The sequence below is a fragment of the Apus apus genome, chromosome 1 (assembly GCF_020740795.1).
Source record: "Apus apus isolate bApuApu2 chromosome 1, bApuApu2.pri.cur, whole genome shotgun sequence".
Taxonomy (NCBI): domain Eukaryota; kingdom Metazoa; phylum Chordata; class Aves; order Apodiformes; family Apodidae; genus Apus; species Apus apus.
Genome location: NC_067282.1, coordinates 120,241,990 through 120,267,052, shown reverse-complemented (window position 1 = coordinate 120,267,052; position 25,063 = coordinate 120,241,990). Strand labels below are relative to the sequence as shown.

Genomic DNA, 25,063 nt, shown 5'->3' with positions numbered 1-25,063 from the left:
TTTCTCATGTTCCCACCCAATAGTGCTCACATCACCACTGAGGTTGCATGACAACCCTGGAAAAGTCCTGGACTCGAATGCGAGAGTCAGCGGCAGGAAAAAGCTGGATGCAGGAATGCACGGATTCAGGAACACAGGGACTGTAATCAAAAGCAGCTGAACCAGCAAAGTTCTCCCAGGATGTCAGCCATAGACAAAGAGAGCTTGATCCCTTCTCATACTCTGACGGATCTTCTCACTGATTCATCACTAAGTAGTGGTTCAGCTCAAAGCCACAGTGTGCCCAGGAGTGCTGCCTCCCAGTTCTTCATGCCAAGAGCTGGGGCAGTGGGTGCCATGTGCACCAGGTATCCTTCCTGGGAAAGCATTGCCTGGTGTGGCTGAAGGCCACCAAGGTCTACATCTTGTAAGAGGTGACCTAGAGCAGGCAACAGGAGAGAAGAGCTCCGGGACAGGCTTCAGTTCAGCAAACACCCAGAAGCAATGAGTGTTGCTGATCTGATCTGATCTGTGTATTGTTTTACCGTGTTTGATAGATTCATCATCAGTATTTGGAGGAGGATTTTTCCTATTGCTTAAACCATGTTCTTAATTTTGTAGACATTTTTCTAGAGTTCCTCAAGAATGGAAGTTTTTGGGGAAAAAAAATGCTTTGTTTTGAAGTTCAGTAATTCCCTATGTTTTACTTTTGTTTATAAGGGGATGTTTTTAAAATAAACATTTTAAATCTGTGGCTGTTTTATTTGTTTTATTTCATGTCTGTTATATACAATGTTAATACTGTTGTATACATACACAAAAAGAACCTTTATGTCCATAAAATATAATACAAGATATTATAGTTTGTACTAAAAATTTAAATGACTGTGACATTTCTGTTCAAGAGCACCACTTAAGCAGCACATTTCAACATGACTTTTGTAATTTTTTTTTTTTCCCACTGTAAAATTTCAGAAAAATACACTTAATTTTTTTTAAGTCAGCCAGAAATGTGTTTGCTAAACAGAAATGTGTTTAATTAAGCTATTTAGCTAACTCTGTAGACAACTGTATATATGTGTGGTTCTAACATGAAGTAACTAAGCAATATATTCTAGGCTTTGCTTCCCACTTTATTGTTTGAATCATTACTGGAGCAGATTCATATCTGTTGTAAATCACTTAACTTCTTTGGTGCATATGCAGTAATCAGAGAACAGCTGAGCTGAGCTAGATTCTGCTCATCAAATTACATGCAACTTACATGAGTTTAAAATCTATTGCATTCTTAAGGTGCTACTGAAACTTTGCATGGTTCCTTTTTAAATTGATTTCAAAAAATGTGGGGTATACAAAAGGCTCCCCAAAACTTGCACACATCTCTTTTAGATAGAAAAGGGCAGAAATGTTTTCAGGATCATGGGCAATCATTTATTAGCATGTCAATCTTGTTATTGAACAATCAAATCTGAGGTGCTGTCAACAAAAACTTGGGGAATGTGCCTGAACTAGCCTTCCAGTTAAGTTTCCCAGTTACTGAGCTTAAAATTTCTAGGTTTTTCCTTGTACATCAAACTGGGTCACCTAGAAACAGATTTTGAGACCTAATGATCTGTGACCCATATTACTGTTTACTATTCCCTAGGAGACCTGGAGTTTAAGGTTTTTTTAAGCACTGAAGTAAAAATACTTTATTAATCACTAAAACTTTCAGATGTGTGCAACTCCAGGTTACACTATAAATTAGTCAGTGAAAGTATGGAATTGGCAAAGCTTCATAACAGATAAAGTAATTTAATGACTGATCACCAGGTAAATAACTGGAGATAATTCACCATATAGTTACAATGTATGCACAAGGCCTTACCTACATCTTAGGTGCTTTTAGCCCTTGAACTTTTTTATAAAATTTGCTTTAAATTAGCGTGTAACCTAAGTGCTACGGGGAAACAGAGAATAGCCAAGATTTTTTTTCTGAGGTCTAATAGCATGCTACCTTGATCTTGAATGTCTTTTCCAACCTTAATGATTCTATGATTCTATGTTTTAAAAGATGGGATGTTTAGAAAACTTTAGAACATATTTTGACAACAAGAGGCTGGTGTATGCAATATAAATAAGTCCTAATTTGGGTCCACAGCTGCTGGCTGCATGAAAAAAAACAACAATTTGAAACAAATGTGACTCAGCTAAACATATTTTTCAAAATGAAACTCAGCTTTCTAGAAGTTGTTTTGTCATACAAAGGCTGTAAGATACTGTGGACTTAATCTCAGAGGAGGCTCACGAAGCCCCACTGCTCTGGTGAAAGCTGCACTACTTGCAGGATAAAGTGTGACTCAATACTGTAGATCCTCACTCTTATGGTATTAGACATGGGGCTTATTCTTTCTCTTTAGAAAAGCTTTGATGCCTGCTGTGCAGCATGGAACTTCATGATCTTTTACAAAAAGACCTTTATAAGAGCAAGAGCAAGTCTAAGAAAGGCTTGCAAAGCAGTATCATACCCCTGTGAAAATGAACAGTGTATGCTCTGGTCTTGGTGAGACAAATACCATGAGCAGAAAATCCCTTTATTTTATCTCTTCATTTGCAAAAATATAGCAGTGTAGTTCGCATTCCTCTGCATACTGTCTAAGTGTGGGGACTAATTCTCAGCTCTGCAAACATTTATTGCGTGGGAGCTCTAGTTCTCTTCTGTCCATAGCAGGGAAATGGAGCTCAGTTTAGTCACAGAGATATACCCTAATTACAATAACAGATCCTAACTCTACAAATTATAGGCATTAATTTCCAACACTGAGCCTGCCAAGTAGTCATAAGTGCTAAAACCAAACAAACCAGAAGTCAGACAACACCAGCCTAGTTTCTTCTTTGATGAGAGTCTACTCATGACAAACTTTTCTATTCAGTGACTCTCCTGAATTCATCAAGATCTTTTGTGTAACTTCATAACACCTTCTGCATTATACACATTTTATAACATCACATACATGTCATCATTCATTACAATCAGGAAGCCGGAGACATATTGTTGGAGACATGGACAATGGGACTGAGTTTATCCTCAGCAAGTTTGCTGACAATACCAAGCTGTGTGGTGGAGTTGACACCCTACAGGGAAGGGATGCCATCCAGAGGGACCTTGACAGGCTGGAGAGGTGGGCCAGTGCCAACCTCAGGAAGTTCAACCAGGACAAGTGCAAGGTCCGGCACCTGGGTTGATGCAACCCCAGGCACAAATACAGGCTGGGGAGAGAATGGCTGGAGAGCAGTCCTGAGGAGAAGGACTTGGGGGTGGTAGTAGATGAGAAGCTCAACATGAGCCACCAGAGTGTGCTGGAGCCCAGAGAGCCAATTGTGTCCTGGGCTGCATCAAAAGAAGTGTGGCCAGCAGGGCCAGGGAGGTGATTCTGCCCCTCTACTCTGCTCTGGTGATGCCACACCTGGAGTGCTGTGTGCAGCTCTGGTGCCCTCAGCACAGGAAAGACATTAAGCTACTGGAGAGGGCCCAGGGAAGGGCCACAGAGACTATCAAAGAGCTGGAGCACCTCTGCTACAAAGACTGGCTGAGAGATTTGGGGCTACTCAACCTGGAAAAGGCTCCAGGGAGATTTATAGCAGCCTTCCTGTATATGAAGGGGGCCTACAGGAAAGCTGGGGAGGGGCTTTTTATCAGGGTGTGTAGTGATAGGACAAGGGGTAATGGTTTTAAATTGAATGAGGGTAGATTTAGGTTAGATATTAGGAAGAAATTCTTCACCATTAAGGTAGTAAGGCACTGGAATAAGTTGTCTAGGGAAGCTGTGGAAGCCCCCTCCCTGGACGTGTTCAAGACCAGGTATGAGGCTTTGTGCAGCCTGGTCTAGTGTGAGGTGTCCCTGCACATAGCAGGGCAGTTGGAACCTGATCACCTTTAAGGTCCCTTCCAACCTTATCCATTCTATGATTCTATGAAGCTGTAGTGCTGCTTGTTGGCATCAGGCAGACAATCTCAGCTCCTTTGGGGTCCTTATTTTCAGCTGCTCTTGAAAAACCAAAGATTTTTTCTTGAGGCTCCTGTTTGTCACTATTCTTCTTGTGTTCTTGCTGGCTTTCTGCCTCAAAAATGCACTCTGGCTCTTCATATCCTATCTTGGTTTGTACCATTGCATGATCAGTTTTGTCTATCCATTCCTATGAAAATGAAAATACTGATGTTGGCAGGGACAGAGAAATCAATCAAAAGAAAATTTTCTTTACAGACACAGATTTTCCTTCAGTAATGGCATCTTTCCAGGATAAGCCACAATGAAGAAGATAAAAAGAAGCCATATAAACAAGCAGAATGTTAGACAGCATGATAGAAGAAAGGCAGGATGGCAGAGAAGCAGATAGGATTCCACAAATGCATACAAATGCCTACTTATTGACAGCACATTAAATACATTTCATATTTAATCAGGCCCTTTAGTAAACCTTGCATGTGTAAAATACTTGGTGTTGCCTCCTTGATAGGCTTATGCATTCTTTGACCCAAACCCTGGTTTAATCTAAACTGAGACTAACTGTACATGCAGATTTACACAATACAGCATTTCTGTACTAAAGCTTCAGTATTAGTTTACTTTTATATCTTTCTTCTTCAGTTCCCATGTAAGGCTATCTCATGTATAGGAAGTTTGCAGTTTGGCACTGAACCATTGCTACTGCTCTTTAGTATGGTAATTTGGTTAGAAAATGTAAGTCTTGTTTCCACTCTAAGGAAATGTAGTAGTAATAAACATGATGACACCCCAATTAATACAGAAAAATCTCACATATGTGATGTCATGGACTCGGAAAGCAGTAAGAAAAAAAAAAGGAAAAAACTGTGAACATCTGACAGCCTTTTCATGTCTAAGGGCTTAGTGACCACTCAACTCTGTGTGACTAAGAGACAATGTTTCCTACCATAATTGATGCCTACGAAGGCATGAGTGCCATCACTGGCTCAGTACAAAGTCTCACAGCACTTCTGAAACATAAAGGGCAAGATCAGGTCCCTGAGCTTTCATGTGCAGGTGTGGATGCAGACAACACAATAGCATATCACTGGATATTGTGCCTCTAGACACCCTCAGATTCTTCTTCAGCAATTCCTCTGTCTCTTTCTGTAGCAAGTGTTTTTTCAGAGTGCCAAAATAGCACTGGGCTGGTTGTATATGCTCTGGTGTTGGCTCTGCACATCCTGTGGATGATGTTGCACTAAGGGAAGGGCTTTTCTCATGGGTCACAGAGCACTTGTGGTAGTGTCTGTGTAGACCGAGTATCAGCAAATACTTTCAAATTATTCTCCACTGTATAGCTCACAGCCTTGCTAGGAAGGGAAATTTACCTGGAAGTTTCCATTGTGATCACTGAAGAGACCAGTAAATACGTATTTTGGATCTGGTATAGCAGGCACCAGTGACTTCTGAAGCCTGCAAAGAAGAAAGAAAAATACAAATAAATGTTTTTTATAGTGTAGTCATTCATACAAAACTCTACCTCAGCACAATTCCGTAGCCATGACTACATTTTGTGTGACAGTTCTCTAGGCTTGATTTTTTAAAACCTGTTCTAAAGTCCAAAAGCAGTTATAAGAGGGTGGTAGCGCTATCAGGCTAAGAGTGATTTTTCTGTTGGATTTTCAACTAACAGCATCCTTGTAAAGTCTGGAATCCATAAACTTCCAGCAAGCATCATTCTACTCTATGCAGTAGTCAGAGCTTTATAGTACCCTTGACAGGGAAGATGATACAGCAAAAACAGCTGTACTGTACAATGTATACAAGTATCTAAAGGGTGGGTGCAAGGAAGATGGAGGCAGGCTCTTCTCAGTAGTTCCCAGTGTCAGAACGAGGGACAAGGAGTACAAGTTGGAACATAGGAAGTTCCATTTAAACATGAGGAAAAACTTCTTTATGGTGAGGGTGACGGAGCACTGGGACAGGCTGCCCAGGGGTGTTGTGGAGTCTCCATCTCTGGAGATATTCAAAACCTGCCTGGATACAGTCCTGTGTAAAGTGCTCTAGGTTATCCTACTTCAGTGGGAGAATTGGACTAGATGATCTCTAGAGGTCCCTTCCAACTCCAGCAGTTCTGTGATTCGGTGATTCTGTGATACTGGCTGACTTAGTGAATAAAATTTAAACTCGAAACACAGAAATATAGGAAAAACCCTCAAATTATAATCTAAGAAGGTTATCAGAGTACCATATACTTTAAGCTTATTTTCTGAAACACTGTGGTTTTATTTTATTTTATATTTTATTTTTTATTTTATTTTATTTTATTTTATTTTATTTTCCACCAAGAAAGCCAAATTTTGGAGCCTTGCAGGAGATTCTTCATTGTTTGGTGGTTTGTTTTTTCTTTTTCTTTTTTTAATTGTAAATTCTAAACATGAACGGAATCATTCAACTAAAAATCCAAATATTGATATAGTCTTACTAAAGTTGAATGCACTCAAATTTACTTCAGCTTATAGCAAACAAACATTGAATCTGATGAAAGCTGGACAAAAGTATGTCAGTTCAGATGAAATAAAAATAATTGGCTTCTCAGGATTTAACTAGCTAAAAAACAGAAGAAATTAAATGAAAGAGACAGAATTTTATCCTGAAACACTCTCTTTTAGAATAATTGTTCTGGTTTTGAATATTAAAGGCCTTGGTGTTTAGAAGAACAGGATGCATTACCCCTCAAAGAGTAATTAAACTACTGACATCTAATTCTTCATTGTGAATTCATTTATCAGATAAGACATTTGAATGCTAAGAGACCTGATCCTGAATGATAGCTCTATTTTCATGATATGTTTATTTAGTAGTAACCAATAAAATTATAGTTACCTCTTCCATTTACACAGAAAAATCAAGAGGATAAGTATCATTAGAAGTATTGCCAGCAAAGAACTTAAAACAGTTATTGTGATTGACTGAGATTTTCTATCATCATCACATGAATCTAGGAATAATCACAAAAAAGCGTGTGAAATTATTATTTTAGCTTTAACAGTAAACATTCTTAGTCATGCTAGAACATTGACTTTTCTTTAAAAACAAGCAAACAAACATGAAACAAACACACATGAAACAAACAAAGAAACAAAAAGAGAAGTTTTTAAAAGCAAATAAGTTCAATATTTCAACTGAAATTGAAAAGAAAAGCCAAACCTTGCAACAAAAGAAAACTGCTTCTATTTCTGTAAATTGACCTGGTAAAGGAGTGGGTTTACAGGCAAAGAGTAGAGGTGTTAAAAAAGGAATCAAATACTTCTTCTCATCTTCATCACTTTGCATTGGCAGTAATACAGCAACTTTGAGCTAAAATCAATGTTATGTACACTGACTTGCAATCAGTCAAGCTGCAAATGCAGTTTTAAATGCAGCCTAAATCTTTCCCATGATGAAACAAACAAACCAACGTCTTCCCCATCCCAATAAACAAAAAGCCAGAAAACCACAAGTGCTGACACCCAGAAAGAAAGTAGTGGCAGGATATCATTTAACAGAGAGATACATGAAACTAATGCATTTGTTCACTTTTTTGGAATTCTCAGTATTTTTACTCCAGCTTTTGTAATGACACCTCAAAATTCTGCTTCCTACTACTGACCTTCTGCTCTTCACATAAATGCTACAAAACCTGAACCAATTATTCTTACAGGAGCAACCCTCCAGCCTGTTCCACCTGCTTGCTTTGTTCAGCTTGCCAGAAAGCCACAAAAAAAGTTGTTCTCTCCAAGACATTCAGAGTCTAGGAAATTTCTTGACCAGAGCTGTGTTAATGGCCTCATCTGATGTTAGATTTTGAGTCACAGAATCACAGAACCACTTAGGTTGGAAAAGACCTTTAAGATCGTTGAGTCCAACCATTAACCCTACTCTAACAAGTCCAGCACTGAGCCACATTCCCAAGTGCCACATGTAGACAGCTTCTAAACACATCCAGGAATGGTGACTCAACCACCTCCCTGGGAAGACTTTTCCAGTGTCTGACAACTCTTTTGGTGAAAAATTTCTTCCTAATATCTAGTTTAAACCTCCCCTGGCACAGCTTGAGGCCTCGAGTCCTCTTGTTCTATGACCAGCTACTTGTGAAAAGAGACCAGCACCTACCTCTTTACAACATTCTTTCAGGTAGTTGTAGAGGGTGATAAGGTCTCCCCTCAGCTTCCTTTTTTTCAGACTAAAATAATTAACTCTTTAAAGTTCTGAAGTGAAATGCCTGCCTCGGGTAAGGGTCTGGGCCTACATCAGTTCTGATCAAGAGGCATCCAGAGTGACTGAACCATTATTCTGTCTCCTCAGTGCTTTCTGTCCTTAAAATTGCCTGCTGGCAGCCTCTGGTCAAATGGTCCAGGTAGGACAGTTATGTGCTCACCTCTCAGAGGTGCACAGTGGGACACTGCCCTCTTTGTTTTCTTAAGGGCATTTGCCAGCCACACCTGAGGACACGCTTGCAGGCTCACAGTTTGCATGAGGGAAGGGGCTTCTCTGGAGGTCAGCACTGCACCTACTACTAGCGCACAGGCTACACATACCTGTGCTCCAGGATTTCACCCCAGCATTGTCTAGACAAATTTTCTCCATGTGAGCTAAAAACCCACTGCTTTTTAGAGAACTCAGATTTGGGTATGCTGGACATCTGAGTGTCTCATAGTTCTGATAAAGCTGAAAGGGTGGAGTTTTTTGCTTAGCTGATAGAATATGAACGTGCTGGGTTGGTGTACAGTTTTTTTCTTTAGTACAGCAAATCTGGGTTTTTTTTTGGTTTGATAACCAGTAGAAATACTGTTTCCATCAAAGATAGTCAATACCACTCAGTTTAATGTGTTTGTCTGGTGAGAAAGCAGTGCTGATACTGACTTTGCTTCCATTTTACCTTTCCCAGATCCTCCCTGTTTTGACCAATCCATCACATATGAACATCAGACTGCCATGTCCTTGGGTCCTGTGATTCAACTAGATGTACTTTCAAAAGAAACTGCCTTCAGAAGTGGGGGATCAAAGACTTCCTTAGGGCTCAGGTTTGAAATCCACATACTATATGGGGACACACGGATGCATAGAAACACAGACACAGGAACATACATGCCATGCATCACATCACTATCATTGGTAACCCTAGACTTTGTTGTAACTAAAATAACACTCTTAACTTTGATGGTTATGACATAAATTGGTAGTGTTATGGGCCGTCAGGAACAAAGTGGACAGGAGTTAAACATGGGCAATTAGACATATACATGAACTTTCATAACAGAAGATGGAGCACAACTTGGCAACATTCATTTACTGGATGTTCCCAGCCTCTTTTGCAGTCAGTCCTTCCCCATTTGTTCTTAGACAATACATGAAGGCAGCACAGCTGTTACCTAATAATGTGCCATTCATCCAGAAGGTCTGTGCTTCCCAGTCACTGCTGTAATTAACTACGTTGCAGTAGGGTACTAGCCTCTTCAGTCTGACCCGGAAAGAGTAGCACTTCCTTGGATTAAAGCCTTGCTCTCCAACACTGCAACACTTAGAAGTTCTGGGCTGAGAAAGAAGGTGTATCATCATTAATTCTGGTTTGCAAGTAGTGCTTCAGAATGCTACACTCAACCAAACCCCAGAACTGCATTTCAACTTCATTGAATTTTGAGGAATTCTGGTTTTTGACTGACTCTTCACTCTTCATAGCCATTCTTCACTATCTGATATTGATTTGTAGGTTGTAACAACCCTTACATAATTCACTGTGTTACACGTGCATATTCAATCCACACTTCAATCCACAAAATTTTTACCAGTTGTATTTGAAACTGAAAAGGTTTAAGTAAATTAAATAACATTTAGAAACTCTAAGGAGCTAACTTTAGAAAAAAATTAAAATACTATGTGATCTCTTTTCTAACATTCTATTTAATTTTTTTTTTCCTCACTTTTTCTCTCTTCTTTTAACTCCATTCTACTTTCGTGTTCCAAAACTCTTTTGCTCTGAATGTATGACTTTTCCCTTAGATTGTCCTCAGCTCTTTGGGTGGCAACAAGACTTAACTCAAAAAATAAATTATTTCTGACATGGTAGGGATCCAGGATCCTAAAAATATAACTGTTTTCTGTTACCAGCTATATTTGAAAATATAGGATGGGAGAACAATTTGAAAACAATTCTATTTTACAGTCTGTGGAGATGCTACTTCCAGCTTCTTCCAATTTTGGCTAAAAATGTCATGTCCAACTCACTTGCCAGTCTTTGTCAAACTTGCTTTTGTATTGAAGCTCAAGTTGCAAGCACTTCACACCTCTGTCTGGTTTATTACAGCTTACTACAACAGTGTCCTCTTTCCAGAAGAAGGTCACATTTTCGGGTCTATTAGGTTTTACTAAGAAGAAGAAAAACAAATCATTATATAGTCTCTCAAGAAGAAATACTTTGCCCATAAAACTACTGTTAGTTCTTCCTTGTCTCAATGTTGCTCTGAGTACTGAGTGAAGAAGGTGGACTTTCTTCTTAGAGGACACACTTTTGTAACTGACCTCCCCATTGAACAGCAAAATGGAGCCTGACACTGCGACACGGCTCACGATTTGAGGTGGCACATCCACAGGCAGATACTATCTCATGTCAGGAACCTATTGCAAGTACTGAAGGAAGGACTCTATAGTCTCCACATAATCCCTGCAATTAAGAGAGGGGAAGGGAAGGGAAGGGAAGGGAAGGGAAGGGAAGGGAAGGGAAGGGAAGGGAAGGGAAGGGAAGGGAAGGGAAAGGAAGGGAAGGGAAGGGAAGGGAAGGGAAGGGAAGGGAAGGGAAGGGAAGGCGAATAGAGGAGTGTAATTAGGAACATGACATAGCATCTGAAGGACTCGTGCATTTTGAAGAACAGGACAACTTTTGAGTAAATATGAAGGATGATGTGAAAGTTGGTGTGTACTCTTCTTCTCACTCTGGGGAGCAGAACAGGCCTTTTGGTTCTGGCTGTTTAATTAGCTCATTTGTAGGATTGCAGGTCTGTTCTGAGAGATGTGCTGCACCATCTGTGTGACCCTCTGAGAAATGGAGAGGGAGGAGAGAGGAGAGGAGAGGAGAGGAGAGGAGAGGAGAGGAGAGGAGAGGAGAGGAGAGGAGAGGAGAGGAGAGGAGAGGAGAGGAGAGGAGAGGAGAGGAGAGGAGAGGAGAGGAGGAAGGAAGGAAGGAAGGAAGGAAGGAAGGAAGGAAGGAAGGAAGGAAGGAAGGAAGGAAGGAAGGAAGGAAGGAAGGAAGGAAGGAAGGAAGGAAGGAAGGAAGGAAGGAAGGAAGGAAGGAAGGAAGGAAGGAAATGAAAGAGGCTTCTTCACTGGAAAGGGACAACATATATTGGTAAAATTGCAAGATATAAAAGTATTCTCAAAGTTAGATGTTTTCAACATTATTAATAAATTCTGATAATGTATTTGGATTTTTTTTTCCAGATAATTCTGCATTATATATTTTCTGTGTGATTTTTATCAGAAAATATTCCTCTACTTTAAATGTTGTAACTATGTGTGATTCCAGAAGATTTTGTTAAACTGTTGCCACACTAAATGTGAAATTTATATTTGGGGACAGAAGGGATTTAATAAAAAGAGGAAGATTGTGTCTGTACTAGCAGGAGGATGTATTGTCTACACTGTCAGACTGTATCAGAGCCACTTAGCTGATTTCTGTTGACATATGATGATGGGTTTATGACTGACTCTTCAGTAATAAGTAGTTTGCTGCCTCACATCCCATGGAAGATGGCAAAAGAATGGAAGGTTGAAAATACAAGAAAGATCACACAGTCAGAGCTAAGACAAGAAACTATCAATTTGTATTCATTTTACTGACATGAATAGTGAGGAGGCCTGCACTAGACTGAGTACACCTATGCATTTTAGTATTTTCATTCTGATTTTGAAACTGCATTTTGGGAAAATTCTGACTGTCCCATGCAGTCTCACTTAGCAACAGCTGCACTCAGGCCTTTATAGCTACTGATGACAGCAAGGGATTAAAATCAGAAAGAAATAATTCTAGTTTGGTTTTGCCACACACACTACCATTTTATGCACAAATATCATAGAATCATACAGAATCACAGAATCGTGTGGGTTGAAGGGCATCTTAAACATAACTGATTTCTTCTCAAACTGAGGACAGATAGAAAACTAATGAAGACATTAGGGCTACAGAAATAGTTGTGATTTTTCATACTTACTATAAAAATCAGATTTTAGACTTTTAGAAAAAAGCTCTTCACTTCCATTGCTGTTCCTGATAGAGAAGGCAAGGGTGGGTCCTTCTGTCTTAAAAAGACATCCAGAATTATAGTCTTGATCAAATAAATAAGTAGGACACAGCTTCCAAATTTTGTGCTTGCCTTCATCAAATCTATAAAATAAAACTGATTAATGGGACACTTTACCAGTTAACATAAGTTAATTCATTTTTGTTATTGTTCTTTCTTGTTTATTTTTCTTTTTCAAAAGGGAAAACTGAGTATGGAATTTCCTAAAGAGGCAGACTTTACAGTGATGTGAGGAAATTCATTATCTAAACCCCATTCACTTTCCAGCCCTGGGTTTTGAGGCAGTCTGAAATTTTCAGGTTTCCTTCATGTTGCTGTTGTTGTTGTTGTTTTCTAATAAAAGAATAATTTACTCAAACAGATGTTTTCATGAACCTGTTTCCAAGATTGTTCTGCTTAAAGTTTTTTCACATAGAGCACTCAGAAAGAAAAGGGAAGAACAAGCACTATAACTGTTTTAACCAAAGCATTTACTTTCTGTTAGTCATTAGTGACATCACTTATTAAGGAAAATATACACACATATGTAGAAAAAACACTTTCAATAGTGTAATTAGCATTAGGATTTAGAACAATGACAGAAAAAAACCAAAACTTTCATACAACATCTGTTGTGACTGACTACCCAGCAGGCTTATTGATTTGTACACTTCTGTAGCAGATTATGAATACAAAAAGGTTTCATGCTGGGTGATTAACAAATGTTAAAAGCATTTTCAGGTACAGTTCACAAAAGACTCAAATGGCCTTAAATATTTCATCCTCCCAAACTAAATCCATTCAGAAGGGAACAATAGGCGTTGTCAATACTCACGTATAAGAAAATGACACATTCTCACTGGGAAATAGTTCTCTTGCTGCCCATGTGATCTGCATCTTCTCATTATTGAAATTGATTATTGTGGTGCTGATGGCTTCTTTCCAACCTGTCCAGGACATTGACAGAGAATACAATTTCATCAGTGACTATTTAAAGCATCCCTTGACATTGGTAGGCAATCAGTATTTCAAAGATATGTATGCAATAGACTCAGATCATCATAGAATAAGAAGACATAAGGATATCTAAAATGGAAGGAAACAGAGTAAAATAACCTAGACAGGTTGAAAATAAAATTTCAAAAATAGCAAAAGGAAAGCATGCACAGCAAAACCACAGAGCACCCCATGGTCCCTGCACCAAAAGGTATAGACTTGTCCACATGTATGCAATGCATAGGGTCTATACCTTGAGGCTGACTATCCCCATAGTATTTGCTAAGGTCTTTCTGCTAAGGAAAACCTTTTGGAAAATAATGGCAGGTAGAGCTTGTTTGTAAACTGTCAAATGTTTACTGTAAGAAACTGGGGACTAACACCACAGGTCAAGACCAGGTCAAGAACCATAGGAACCCAGAGCAGATCAGTGTAAGTAGATGCACTGCATATTTGATCTATGTGTCTCTGGCCAATTCCACCTTACAGACAAGCAAGATCATTTAATGTCACCTAGCTGCAAGCAGGTAGTATTTCCTCTCCTGACCCTCTCCTTGTTATAGCTCCTTATAGGGACACAGGCATTTTCATAGAATCATAGAATTCTGTGTCTGCCAGGATTCTGCAATCAGGCACTGAAGATAAATCTGATATTGAAAAACTAAGAAGTTAAGAAGGCAGAAGGATTAGAAATTGCACTACATGTCAAGAGGAAGTACAAATTATTTATTTTGCATTCTATAAGATGTAACATTAGAATAATAATATTAATTATTAATAACAATTATTATAAGAAAAAGTATCATGCAAATCAGCAATAAACTACTTGAGGGTAAAAATCTGCAGGCTGCTATCTCCAGACATGAAGTGTCTACCACTAAAAACTTTTGCTGGAGTATTTCTGCCTAACAGGATAGTAGAGGATTTTAGCTTTCATTGCTTTCTTCTCTAACAGAGAAGTCAGTGCTATTACACACTGAATCAAAACTAGAGCTTCAGGACCTAAAAAGCTATCATAAAATGGAATTTAATCTTCCAGTTCTACCTCTGTTGCAAAAGACTACTTAGCTCTGTTTTCTGAACTCCTCAAGCCATTTTTAAGTCCCCTCAAGAGGTATAAGAAATTATATTATGTTTAACTGAAGCTACTAAGAAATCTGATGGTGAAGTTCCTAACAGTGCATTCTTGACCTGCAACAGGACTAGCACATTTTTATCTTTTATTGGGCTCCACACAAGTCTTTAACCTCACAGGCACTGCTGGGCACCTAGCTCTTCTTAGGACAGAGAAGCACAGAAAATTCCACTCTGGTTTGTGGAGAAAGTACTTTTACAGGGGAAAAAAAAAATAATTTTCTTGAGTAATAAATCATACAGACACCACCATGAGCAAGAATATGAGTGAGTACATTCCACCTCCAAGCCACTTTTCAAAAGTTTTTTATTGAGAAAAAATGCTGGTAGGGGGGAACATTGTAAAAAGGCTGAATGTCATGGAACAGATCAAAGAGAGAAAAGGGAGAGGCAGAATGTCAATCTACAAAGATAACAGAATGGAACATGCATGTACTGGAACAGTTGCAACCTCATTGAAACATGACAAAGAAGAAAAAACACTTTTGATTTTCTTACACTGATAAAACCCGATAAGTAACCACATGTTGAACTTCCACATATTGCACCACACTTTATAGAAACTACCGGAGAACAAGACCCACATCTGAGCCTACAGTCCTTAGTTACCCTTAATATTACGGATTTATAAGAACAACTTCATTTCATTTGTAGGAACACAGGCAAAAGTGAATCTCCTTGTGCACAAGACTGTTGCATTCAATGCACAGGACAGAGACTGGATATAAAATCTCTTTTCAAGAGAAGAAACAAGACCATGTGAGAGTTTTTAATAGACATTTTGAGGCAAGGCATAATCCTTCTAGCATAATTATTATAATCCATCAAACTGAGCAGTTGTTTGGTTGTGTTTTTTTTAGAAGATCACCAACCATTGCTAGATATCATGTCACTTTGCAACAAATAAGCACCAGAAATGTAATTTTCAACTTTTGTTCTACTAAGTCATGCCATCAGTACAGCATGGCTATGGGTGGTTGCCATCTCTGGACAGGAAAGAATCAGATCACCTCACAGGACAGCCAGTAACTCACAGGAGTAATTAATATTGGGGAATCAGGTGGTGCTGCATTGCTGAACATGGTACTTACCTTACATGCATACAGTAAAATAGAGATGATTTATAGGTTGATAAGATGTGAGCATAACTTTAAGGTATTTCTTTCTCCTTACAAAGTGGAAATTAACAACACTGAAGATCAAAATAATGGTCTATGTGTTGGGCTTTATGTTTGTTTTCTGTAAAAATCCATTTATTTTTGGACAAGCTGTAAGTAATGACATTGCAGACAAACACATGAAATAGAAATTTCCTCAATTTTAGGTAGCCAAATAGCAAGTCTTTAATGTTTTAATTAATTTTGCTCTTTAATAGTATTTTTTTCTTGATACTTTCTCGGGCACAAGATGTTGCTGGGTATATTCCCATCATGTCCATTCTTCCAAAATACTAAGTGCTAAAGTCTTACCTGGAATTTGTTATATCCATCTCTTTGCATTGTGAAGAGCAATCTTTTTTTGGATGCAGTCTACTCTGTTATAACCTATGCCTTAGACAGTAAGTCTGTTCCTGCTTAAAGAACACATAAAAGCTTAACAAGTTCTGCCCTGGTTTTTAATTAGAAAATATTAATAGAAATCTGTTATTATTACCATAATCACTGTTTTTCTTTAAGGATCCACTTTCATATCTGCTGGATATAAATTTATATTTTTTGGATTCTTTTCACCAAAAAAAGTACTGAATATTTTAACAGGTGAGGTAAAGTACACAGAGAAATATTGCTAACTAATATATCGATTGCTTAAATAAATATCTATGAATTTGAACTTACCAGGAGATTGTGTATGAGAAGCCACCAGGTTCCCCAGAGTGAACATCATGGAACATGTTTGAAAAATAAGGTTCATGGTTGTAATGACACAACAGCCTGTGAAGAGATGAGTATTTGAAATCTCTGGACTTTACCATTTGATCACTTATGCTGGAGGAAACTGGAGGAAATTACTACAGGAAAGAAAAAATTAACATATCTCTACTTTTAAACAAATCAGAATTGCAGGATATCAGAATGCACACCTTCTTCATACTCTGTTAAAGAAAATTAATTTCTCAGAATATTAATATCTCTCTTAGCAGCACTTTTCTTTATCTTTTCACAGGTGTATCAATCAGAGGTGACCATAGCCCAGATCCATATATATATATATATAAAGTGGGAAATAGCATTTTGCCTGAGACAAAACACATTTTAAAAATAGAATAACTTAAAATCTTACAATATTCACAATTATAATGTCTTAAGAGACCTGTTATGTCTGGGTCTGCAGTACACCTGGCTTAGACTACATCCACATAGGCAGCAATCAGGAGTGCTGGGACAGCAGGATGAATCAGTTGGTGCCACACAGTATGCATGGGGACAACAGGGAGTCTTTCCTAGACTAGCACTGCTCAAGCCCCATGGGCAGAGTGCCAGTTAGCAGTCTGCGTCTGCTAAATGCCCTCCTGGAGCTCATCTTCTGCCCTAGGCTCAATCAAGAGAAACCCAGTGCTCCACTGTGTGAACACAAGCATGGGGACACTTGGGCGTTTCACTACTCAAGGACTGCCCAAATCTGAACTGACAAGTCAGTGTGGCCCTAGCCTGCTGCTCTTGTCCAGGAACAGCTCAGGTAGACAGTCCTGAGTGACAAAGTACTCTGGGCTTGCTGGCTGTGCCCTTCATGTCCTGGTAACATTTTACAGTTTACTTTTCTAGGGACACATGAAGTAGGCAAACACACCAATTCCTTTAAAATCCAGCCTATCCCTTCATTAAGCCTCACACATAATAGGCTGGTCTGTGAAATCAACAGGTAAAAATATAAATGATAGACCTCAATTCCTATCTCTGTTTCCTAGCTGGTCTTCAGCTTTTTCTGTGCTTGCATCAAAAAAAAGTACAGGACTCTTTTCATGCAAGGGCATGTTTGGGCACATGAATGACTCAGGACACACACCACCATACTGCCTTCCAGAGATCTCATCCTTGACACTATTTTTAGTCTCCAGTTTCTCCAGCAGGGAGAGTGGGAGTTTTTGTGCCGCGCATGGTGCTAGATAGGAAACTGGATCATGGCTGGGAATACACCTCAAAGTGTTGCCATGATTTCTTCTTAGGCTTATTTTCAATCCTCTCAGAGCTTTCCCTAACATGTTCACTGTTGTCTTTAAGCTAATAGTGCTGTTTGTCAGATAAGATCCTTATCACTTTTGTCACATCAACAACGTCTCCAGCCATGTGATGCGATACCAGTTTTGATCTGACTTTACTTGGGCTGGCTACTTTCACTGATTTATCCATTGCATGTCCCAGGAAGACTTACTCAAATCTCAGTGATTCTTTGAAACACCAGCACAGCTGTCTGACACACATAAAGTACTCTGCTAACTGTATACCCCCTGGTCTGATCAAGTTCCTCCAGAAAGGCATTAATGTCTAGAACTAAAATAACAAGCAACACAGAACTGAAATACTATACTAGGTCACAGGTGAGAGTTAATGGGAAGCTGAAATCACTTGTGTTTTCCACAGACAGTTCATTCTGTGGGGGAAAGGAGTGTGGGGAGACAACATGCAAAGAAAAAGTATCTAAAATACCTTCTGCACTACAATTTTTCTGATTTTCAGACACTACATCTAAACCAATGTTTAATTCACATTTTCACTGACTATTTTCTCCTACCAGATATTTTGGTACCTCAAATAATTGTCCCTCCCACCAGCCTCTCCTTCCTCTGAAGACATTGACAACCTCTTGAAGTCAACAAAATTGCCCCTTTTACTACTTTTGAAACCAAACCTAGAACTAAGGTCCTGGAGAATAAAAAAACACAATGACCGTGTCAGACAAGCTGCTTGTATAAAGCTGTTGAACTGTTGAGCTATTTTTGCTACTGCTGAGAGAAACATCAGACTTTGCACTTGTGGGATGTAGCGCCTGGGCACCTCCACATCACCTCTCAGTGCAGGCAGACCCTGGCCCAACCACCAGCCTCAGGTTATGCTTTCAGGAAACTAGTACTGATTACCTGGTTGGATTTCATCAAATGTGGATGATGCCAGCTGATGAACTGAAAAGCTGCCTGTGAGACACAAGATCTGTTCTCCCCTAGGTCTTTTTCTGCCTAGAACTGTGATTGTTTAACTTGCTCACATCCTCTGGGTCATTGCTCCCATGAGGACAAGGACAGAGCTCTGTCACAGTGTGGCTGCTCTTCAAGGCTCACACACACTGTAGCATTGGCATGTTTATGACTGAGAAAACAGGATCCATCCTAATATTGCAATTTAATGCAGGAATAGGGAAAACGAAGAGTTAGGGTGAGTTGAAAATTAGCAGCCAGGTCTTGTGATTTTGACTGCCAGTGGAGAAAATCTTAACAAATTATCTAAAGGACAAGGACGATGCAAGTAAAGCAAGTAAATCAAAATAAACCCTTTTTGAGTTCATTTTGCACTTTGGATGGAACTGCGCAAACAAGCCCTTGGCCCTCTGCCAACCCTTCCACCCATGGCAGCAGCTCTCAGAGGTGGCTTCACTTGCCAGCTGCAACCTCCAGCACCCTTGCTGACTTTAATCAGCTTACTTCCTCTCGTTTTATTCCCCTTCCTATGACTTCATCAACAGTGTAAATCACTACAGAGTTCAGCAAAGTAAATTGTCTCCATTTGTTTTTTCCTACAGTTAGAACCTGAACAATCAGTAGCCTGTGAGTAAATTCCATTTAACGTTATTTACTTACTTATGGCCTTGGTAACAGAATCCACGAAAAGCCCAGCAAAATAGTAGAGATTATATTTCTTCTGCAGTGCTGAATCCTTGTGATTTACCATTAAGAGGAAGTGATTTCAGTGTTCTTCAAGTGGGTGGGATAAAAGGAAAAATGAACCATGTCTAGAAAATAATGAGTTACACCATTCCATGAAAACTCAGCTTGAGTCAATGCAGCCTGTTCTTTTGACAGGAGAATCTGGCTCCCTTTGTAATATGTCTCAAAGATCATGTGTAAAAACTCTACCAGAATTTTTTGTTCCATCTTCCACCCGTGAGCAAAGCTTAGGGCATTAATTCTCAAGGGTCCCTGGCATTCTTAAAATTAGTGCTCCTGGGCAATCACTTCAAAAAGTATTACTTGCAGGTCTTCTGTCACAACACCATGGCTTGGCCTGTCTCAACCCTCTTTATGAAACAGGAAAGCAAGGGGAGTTAAAAACAAGCAAAAGTAGCAGGAGACCTGCATCGATGAGCAAGGTGCTCATATCTGAAATCTGTTAAGGGATGTGAAGGACAACAGTAAAGGATCTAAAAGTCCATAAGCAGTAAAAGGAAGATCAGCCTCACTGCAATCCCTTGGAAGGTGATGGAGAAACTAAACCTGGAAACCATTTCCAAACGCATGAAATCATGCTCAGCCAGCCAACCTGTTAGCATGCTACAAGTCATCTATATAAGGGGATTTCAGGAAAGCAGTGCTCTTTATTTTGACTTTAATAAGGCCTTTGACAGTGTTTCCCACAACATCCTTACAGACAAGTTGACAATGTACAGGTTAGGTGAGAGTTGAGGTGGATCAAAAGCTGGCTGAACTACCAGGCCCAAAGCATTGTGATCCATGGCATGAAGTTCAGTTGGAGGCCAGCAACTAGTGGGGTACACCAGTGGTTGAGACTGCAGCCAATACAAATTAACATCTTCATTAAAGACATGGACATTGGGACAAAGTGCATTCTTAGCAAATTCCTAGATGATAAATAGCTGGGGGCAGTGACTGATACACCAGATGGTTGTACAGCCATACAGTGGGACTTCAATAGGCTGAAGAATTGAACAGAGAAGAATTTAATTAAATTCAACAAGAGGAAATGCAAAGTTCTGTATTTGACGAGGTATAACACTGATTCCCAGTATATGCTGAGGGTTAACTGGCTGGAAAGCAGTTCTGCAGCAAAGGATCTTGGTGTCCCAATAAACAAACAACATGAACATGAGTCCTTAGTGCTGTAGCAGCAAAGAATGTCAACATCCTCCTGAGCTGCACTTGGAAAAGTGCTGCCAGCAAATCAAGGGAGGTGAGACGTCTTCTCTAAGCAGACCTGGTGAGACACACCTGGAGTTCTGGTTCCTGTGCTGGACTTCCCAGTACAAGAATGATGTAGGGCGAGTCCAGTGCAGACTCACAAAGATAAATAAGCGACTAAAGCACCATTCAGATAAGGAGAGGGTGACAGCCTGGAGAGGGCTCAAGGGGATCTTATGTGAAGAATGATGACCAAGATATCTGACTTCTTATGTACAAAACCCAGACAATTTTATCCCATAAATTCTGGTGGGCAACGTGGGCATAGTTAATGTCTAAAATTCAACAAACATTCACATATCTCTTTCTCAGGACAGATCTGCAATTGTTACATCCAAGAAATGTACGTGGAGAGTCAAATTAAAATCTAACTATCTTAAATTGGCAGGCTGATCTCTCTGTTGCAAGAATTTGCCCTGAAGTAGAAAAGTAGGGCTTGTTCCAGACGAAGCAATTAACTTCTGTGTGTGTGCAAGAGCATTGCCTTTCTAGCTTTAAAATACAGGTAAAATTAGTTACAGCTCTCATATATGATTGCATTGCAGAATTTTATCACTAGAGAGGACTGGAAATTTCCCATTGCTTTGCACTTGTTTGCATAGTATCATGACAATCTGCCCAACAGTACTTATTTTCTGAGCTTCACGGAAAATTTGAGCTTTCATTTGTTCTCAGGTATTGCATTCTAGCTCTCAGTAGCCACAATAAGAAAGCACTCAAAACTGTGAACTCACAAAAAATACTGCAGAGAGCAGTGTGTAAAAGCCTGATCTGCACTTGTTTGTACCAGCACCATTCTCCTTGAGCACTGTCCCATAGCTGGTAGTCAATTGCCACCAGTGACAATATCTATGCCAAAGGAAGGGCAACTTTAAACCAGACTCCATATGTACTGCAAAAGTAGGTGAATCTGTCTCACATGCATGTATTCCAGAGGATCAGTATTAGAGCTGCAAAGTGACCCTTCATTCTTCTCCTTTTGTCTACATATTATAGACAACCACGGACAGATGAGTCCAGAAAGCTGAAAGAAGCTGCTTATTGAATGGATCACACCTGGATCAGGAAGGAGTCTTTCATGTGTAGGACCTGGCTTGATGTGCTAAAGAATATGGAAGGTATACCCTGAATGAATCCAGGTGCTAAAGGAATAAAGTGTGTCCTAATAAGGATAGTCTCATACTGTGCAGAGCATTTGTCTACACATGGGATGTTCTTCACTTTGATAAGATCTGTTACTGACATTAATAGATCCCATATAAAATTTTGAGTCCTTACCTTAATGAGTGAGAATTCTTGGCCATTGCAAAAAAATGTATCAGCAGAAATATTTCAATGTAAGCAAATAGCAAAAGTTGAATGGAATACAGTAGAGGAGAGGAGAGGAGAGGAGAGGAGAGGAGAGGAGAGGAGAGGAGAGGAGAGGAGAGGAGAGGAGAGGAGAGAAGAGAAGAGAAGAGAAGAGAAGAGAAGAGAAGAGAAGAGAAGAGAAGAGAAGAGAAGAGAAGAGAAAAGAAGAGAAGAGAAGAGAAGAGAAGAGAAGAGAAGAGAAGAGAAGAGAAGAGAAGAGAAGAGAAGAGAAGAGAAGAGAAGAGAAGAGAAGAGAAGAGAAGAGAAGAGAAGAGAAGAGAAGAGAAATTAAATATTTTGATTGGAAAGGACTGGGGCATTCAGGATGTATAGTGCTTGTCTCGAACAATCCAAGACATAAGTGATGGACTTTGGCACTCAGGATATCTGTTGTCTGATCTGAGAGTTAAACATTTGTTGATGGACTAAAGAGATGTCTCAGCAACCCACCCAACCTTTTGTTTCCCCTCCTGCGATGATGTGTACCTGAGAACTGGGGAGCTTAGTGTGGGTCATGCTGAGCTTGGAGACAAAGGAGTTCTACAGCTGGCACTGGGAGCAGAATATCCAGTGATAACCAGGCCTTGATATCTCATGAAAACCATCGAGTTAGCAGGACAAGACAAAGAGTGCTGGTCTCAAGCCACTTCCTAGGACCGAACCTCCACTCCAACAAACTAATGCTGTGGTGCCAGTTGTCTCAACCTCCTCTTTTACAATGGCTGATCTCATCAATTAGCCAAACAAAGACTATCTGCAGGGCATAGCCCTGGAGCCATACCTACCCCCCTGCTATCTCGGAGGAGCACGGAGAAGATAGAAGCATTTTCTCACTTATTCAGGGAGAAAAGTGGGGGTGCAGTGGGCAAGAACTGTATAAAAATCTGGGACACTGTGGGTGCAGGGAAGCACTTCCCCACCAGGAACGACCTCCCCACTGATGACATCGCTGGACCGTGGTGGTAACTATGCTCTTACTTGCTGCCCTCTGTATCTCTGCTTTCTCCTTTCTTTCCTCTCTCTGTTTTCCTCCCTGTCCTATCCACTATAGGGACTTTGCTGTGTTACTCTAATAAAAGTTCGTTGTGTGCGTGACATCTGACCTCGTTTGTGTCTTAATTTCACCATCTGGGATCACCTTTAGACTTCTTCTCAGGTCTTGCTGGGCAACTAAGGGTGCAGCAGCCGTGTGGCTTATCCCAGGGGAGGGAAGGCAGAATCCAGCAGCACCAGCCTCCCACTGTGGTGAGGAGTGTTAGAATGCAAGGGGGTTCTCCCCAATCTCTTGTGGGACCACACACGAGCCCCAGTGCTTCTTTGTGCACCCGATGTTGTGTTGTCTTTGTTTTGTCCTGGCAAGATCGTAAAAAATTGCCACGTATCTGAATACCAGATCGTGACAAGGACCTATAACAATCATCTTGTCCAATTGCCTGACAAATTCAGGGCTGACCAAAAGTTCAAGTATATTATTAAAGGCATTGTCCAAACAGCTTTTCAACACTGACAAGCTTGGGCCCTGAAAAAAAGAAATATTTTGGTTGAAGTTCAGCACCTTGAAAAAAAAATCAGACACAAGAAAGCACCCAACATAATATAAAATTAAGAATTAAAAGTACAAGTTATAAAAGACTGAAATATTGTAAACAAAATAAAACACTCCTAATGGGCAATAGACAACAATTTGCACATTAGAAAGGGTTACCTGTCTCATTTAGAAAAAAAAACTTTTTATTATTGCAGTCAAAAGTGCATGTTTAATGTTTTACCATATTGCCTTGTTACATTCTACACTTTCCATGTGTATGCATAAAAATACTTGCAATAAGTACTATGTTTTTGATCTTAATATTATGCTTTTATTTTCCAGGGAAGAGGATAATAGAATTTTAAATTCAGAAAAGTAATTGAATCCCTTTCTCTTTTTGGGACATCCTCAATTTTTTGAGCATTTTGCATCAAATGAACACCTGACAGGCTGTTGCCATTCTATTCTCTTTCTCTTTTCCTGTCTCCTTACATTAGTGTAATGTGTGAGGTGCTTCAACTACAAGTCAAAATATTGCCCAAGTCCAGCTTCTATACTGGAAAGATGGCAAAGCAAGTTTTACCATATGGACTATAAAAATAACCTATAGAAGACGGAATAGCCATTGCATACAAATACATCAGTGATGATCTTTTGATTATATAATCCTTAAGATTATGTAAGATTAAGGTCCTTAAGTTTCTAATAATATACATTAATAATAATAATTAATGAGACTGAGTAATTATGTAATTACAGCATTACAGTCCTCTACTGCTAGGAAAGATTATGGACTAAAAATATTTTATGTGACTTTCAGTTGGTCTTCTTTTAAGTCTGCTGCTTCTGTCTCCCAAGCTCACATATTTTTACTTATTTTTTAAATTTTTAATCCTCTGCTATATTTCTTCTGAAATGCCCAACACAGGTTCCCTTACTATTTCCTGGTAAAAGGCAGAGCTCCTGTCATCCTGGGTCAATCTTTAGTTGCAGGCGAGGGGCTTTATTCCTGCTTCCTAAATGAGTGAAGAAGCTAAGAGGGATGCAACCTGAACTGGTGGTCAGCACATATATGTGAGACAAAGACCTAACTTATTTAAAAATACATTAAAAGTAATAGGTAGGAAATGATGGTGGGTTACATGGGAGAGGAAAGGAAACCTAATGAATAATTTTAAAAAATAAACATCCTCTAACTAGTTATTAGTATTTCCAGTGCTAAAAAGAAGGAGCAAGTAACACAGCCAACACCAAACCAGTAGTTTTTCCATCTCCCACCTTAAAGCTATTTCATTCTCTCTATCTCATTTTTCCTCGAGTTCTCACATGAGAATCCAAGAGGATTTTGCCTGCAATATGCAGGTAGTCACTAAGCCCTGAAGAAGACAGGCATGAAATGGGCATTGGGCAGGCACTAATTCATGCTGGCGTTCTCGTAAGGCATTTCAGGCCCTTGTGCATACTGGTGAGTCCCCAGTGGTGGGGAAACTCCATGAAATGCACCCTGGAATTTCCAGCTGGCTTCCCTCCCCCTCCTCCCTCCACTGCTGCAGACACTGATTGGCTGGAGATAAGGATGTAGTTTCAGAGCTCTTCCGGAAAAACATCTACAGATGTATAGGAGATAGTGAAACTAAGATAAGAACATAAAGAATGATTTTTCCATACT

General features: G+C 39.6%; 1 protein-coding gene across 1 annotated transcript; it reads right to left on the bottom strand.

Annotated features, from left to right (window-relative positions):
- Positions 1 to 2,956: 2,956 nt before the first annotated feature.
- Positions 2,957 to 16,330, bottom strand: CRLF2 (cytokine receptor like factor 2). Its single transcript, XM_051644076.1, has 9 exons — positions 16,228 to 16,330; positions 13,098 to 13,209; positions 12,194 to 12,366; positions 10,215 to 10,354; positions 9,362 to 9,524; positions 6,834 to 6,948; positions 5,336 to 5,420; positions 3,935 to 4,155; positions 2,957 to 3,008 (listed from the first exon to the last, which is right to left on the bottom strand). Exons 1-9 carry the CDS (start codon positions 16,301 to 16,303, stop codon positions 2,957 to 2,959), a joined length of 1,137 nt encoding a protein of 378 aa, XP_051500036.1. The 5' UTR covers positions 16,304 to 16,330.
- Positions 16,331 to 25,063: the final 8,733 nt, after the last annotated feature.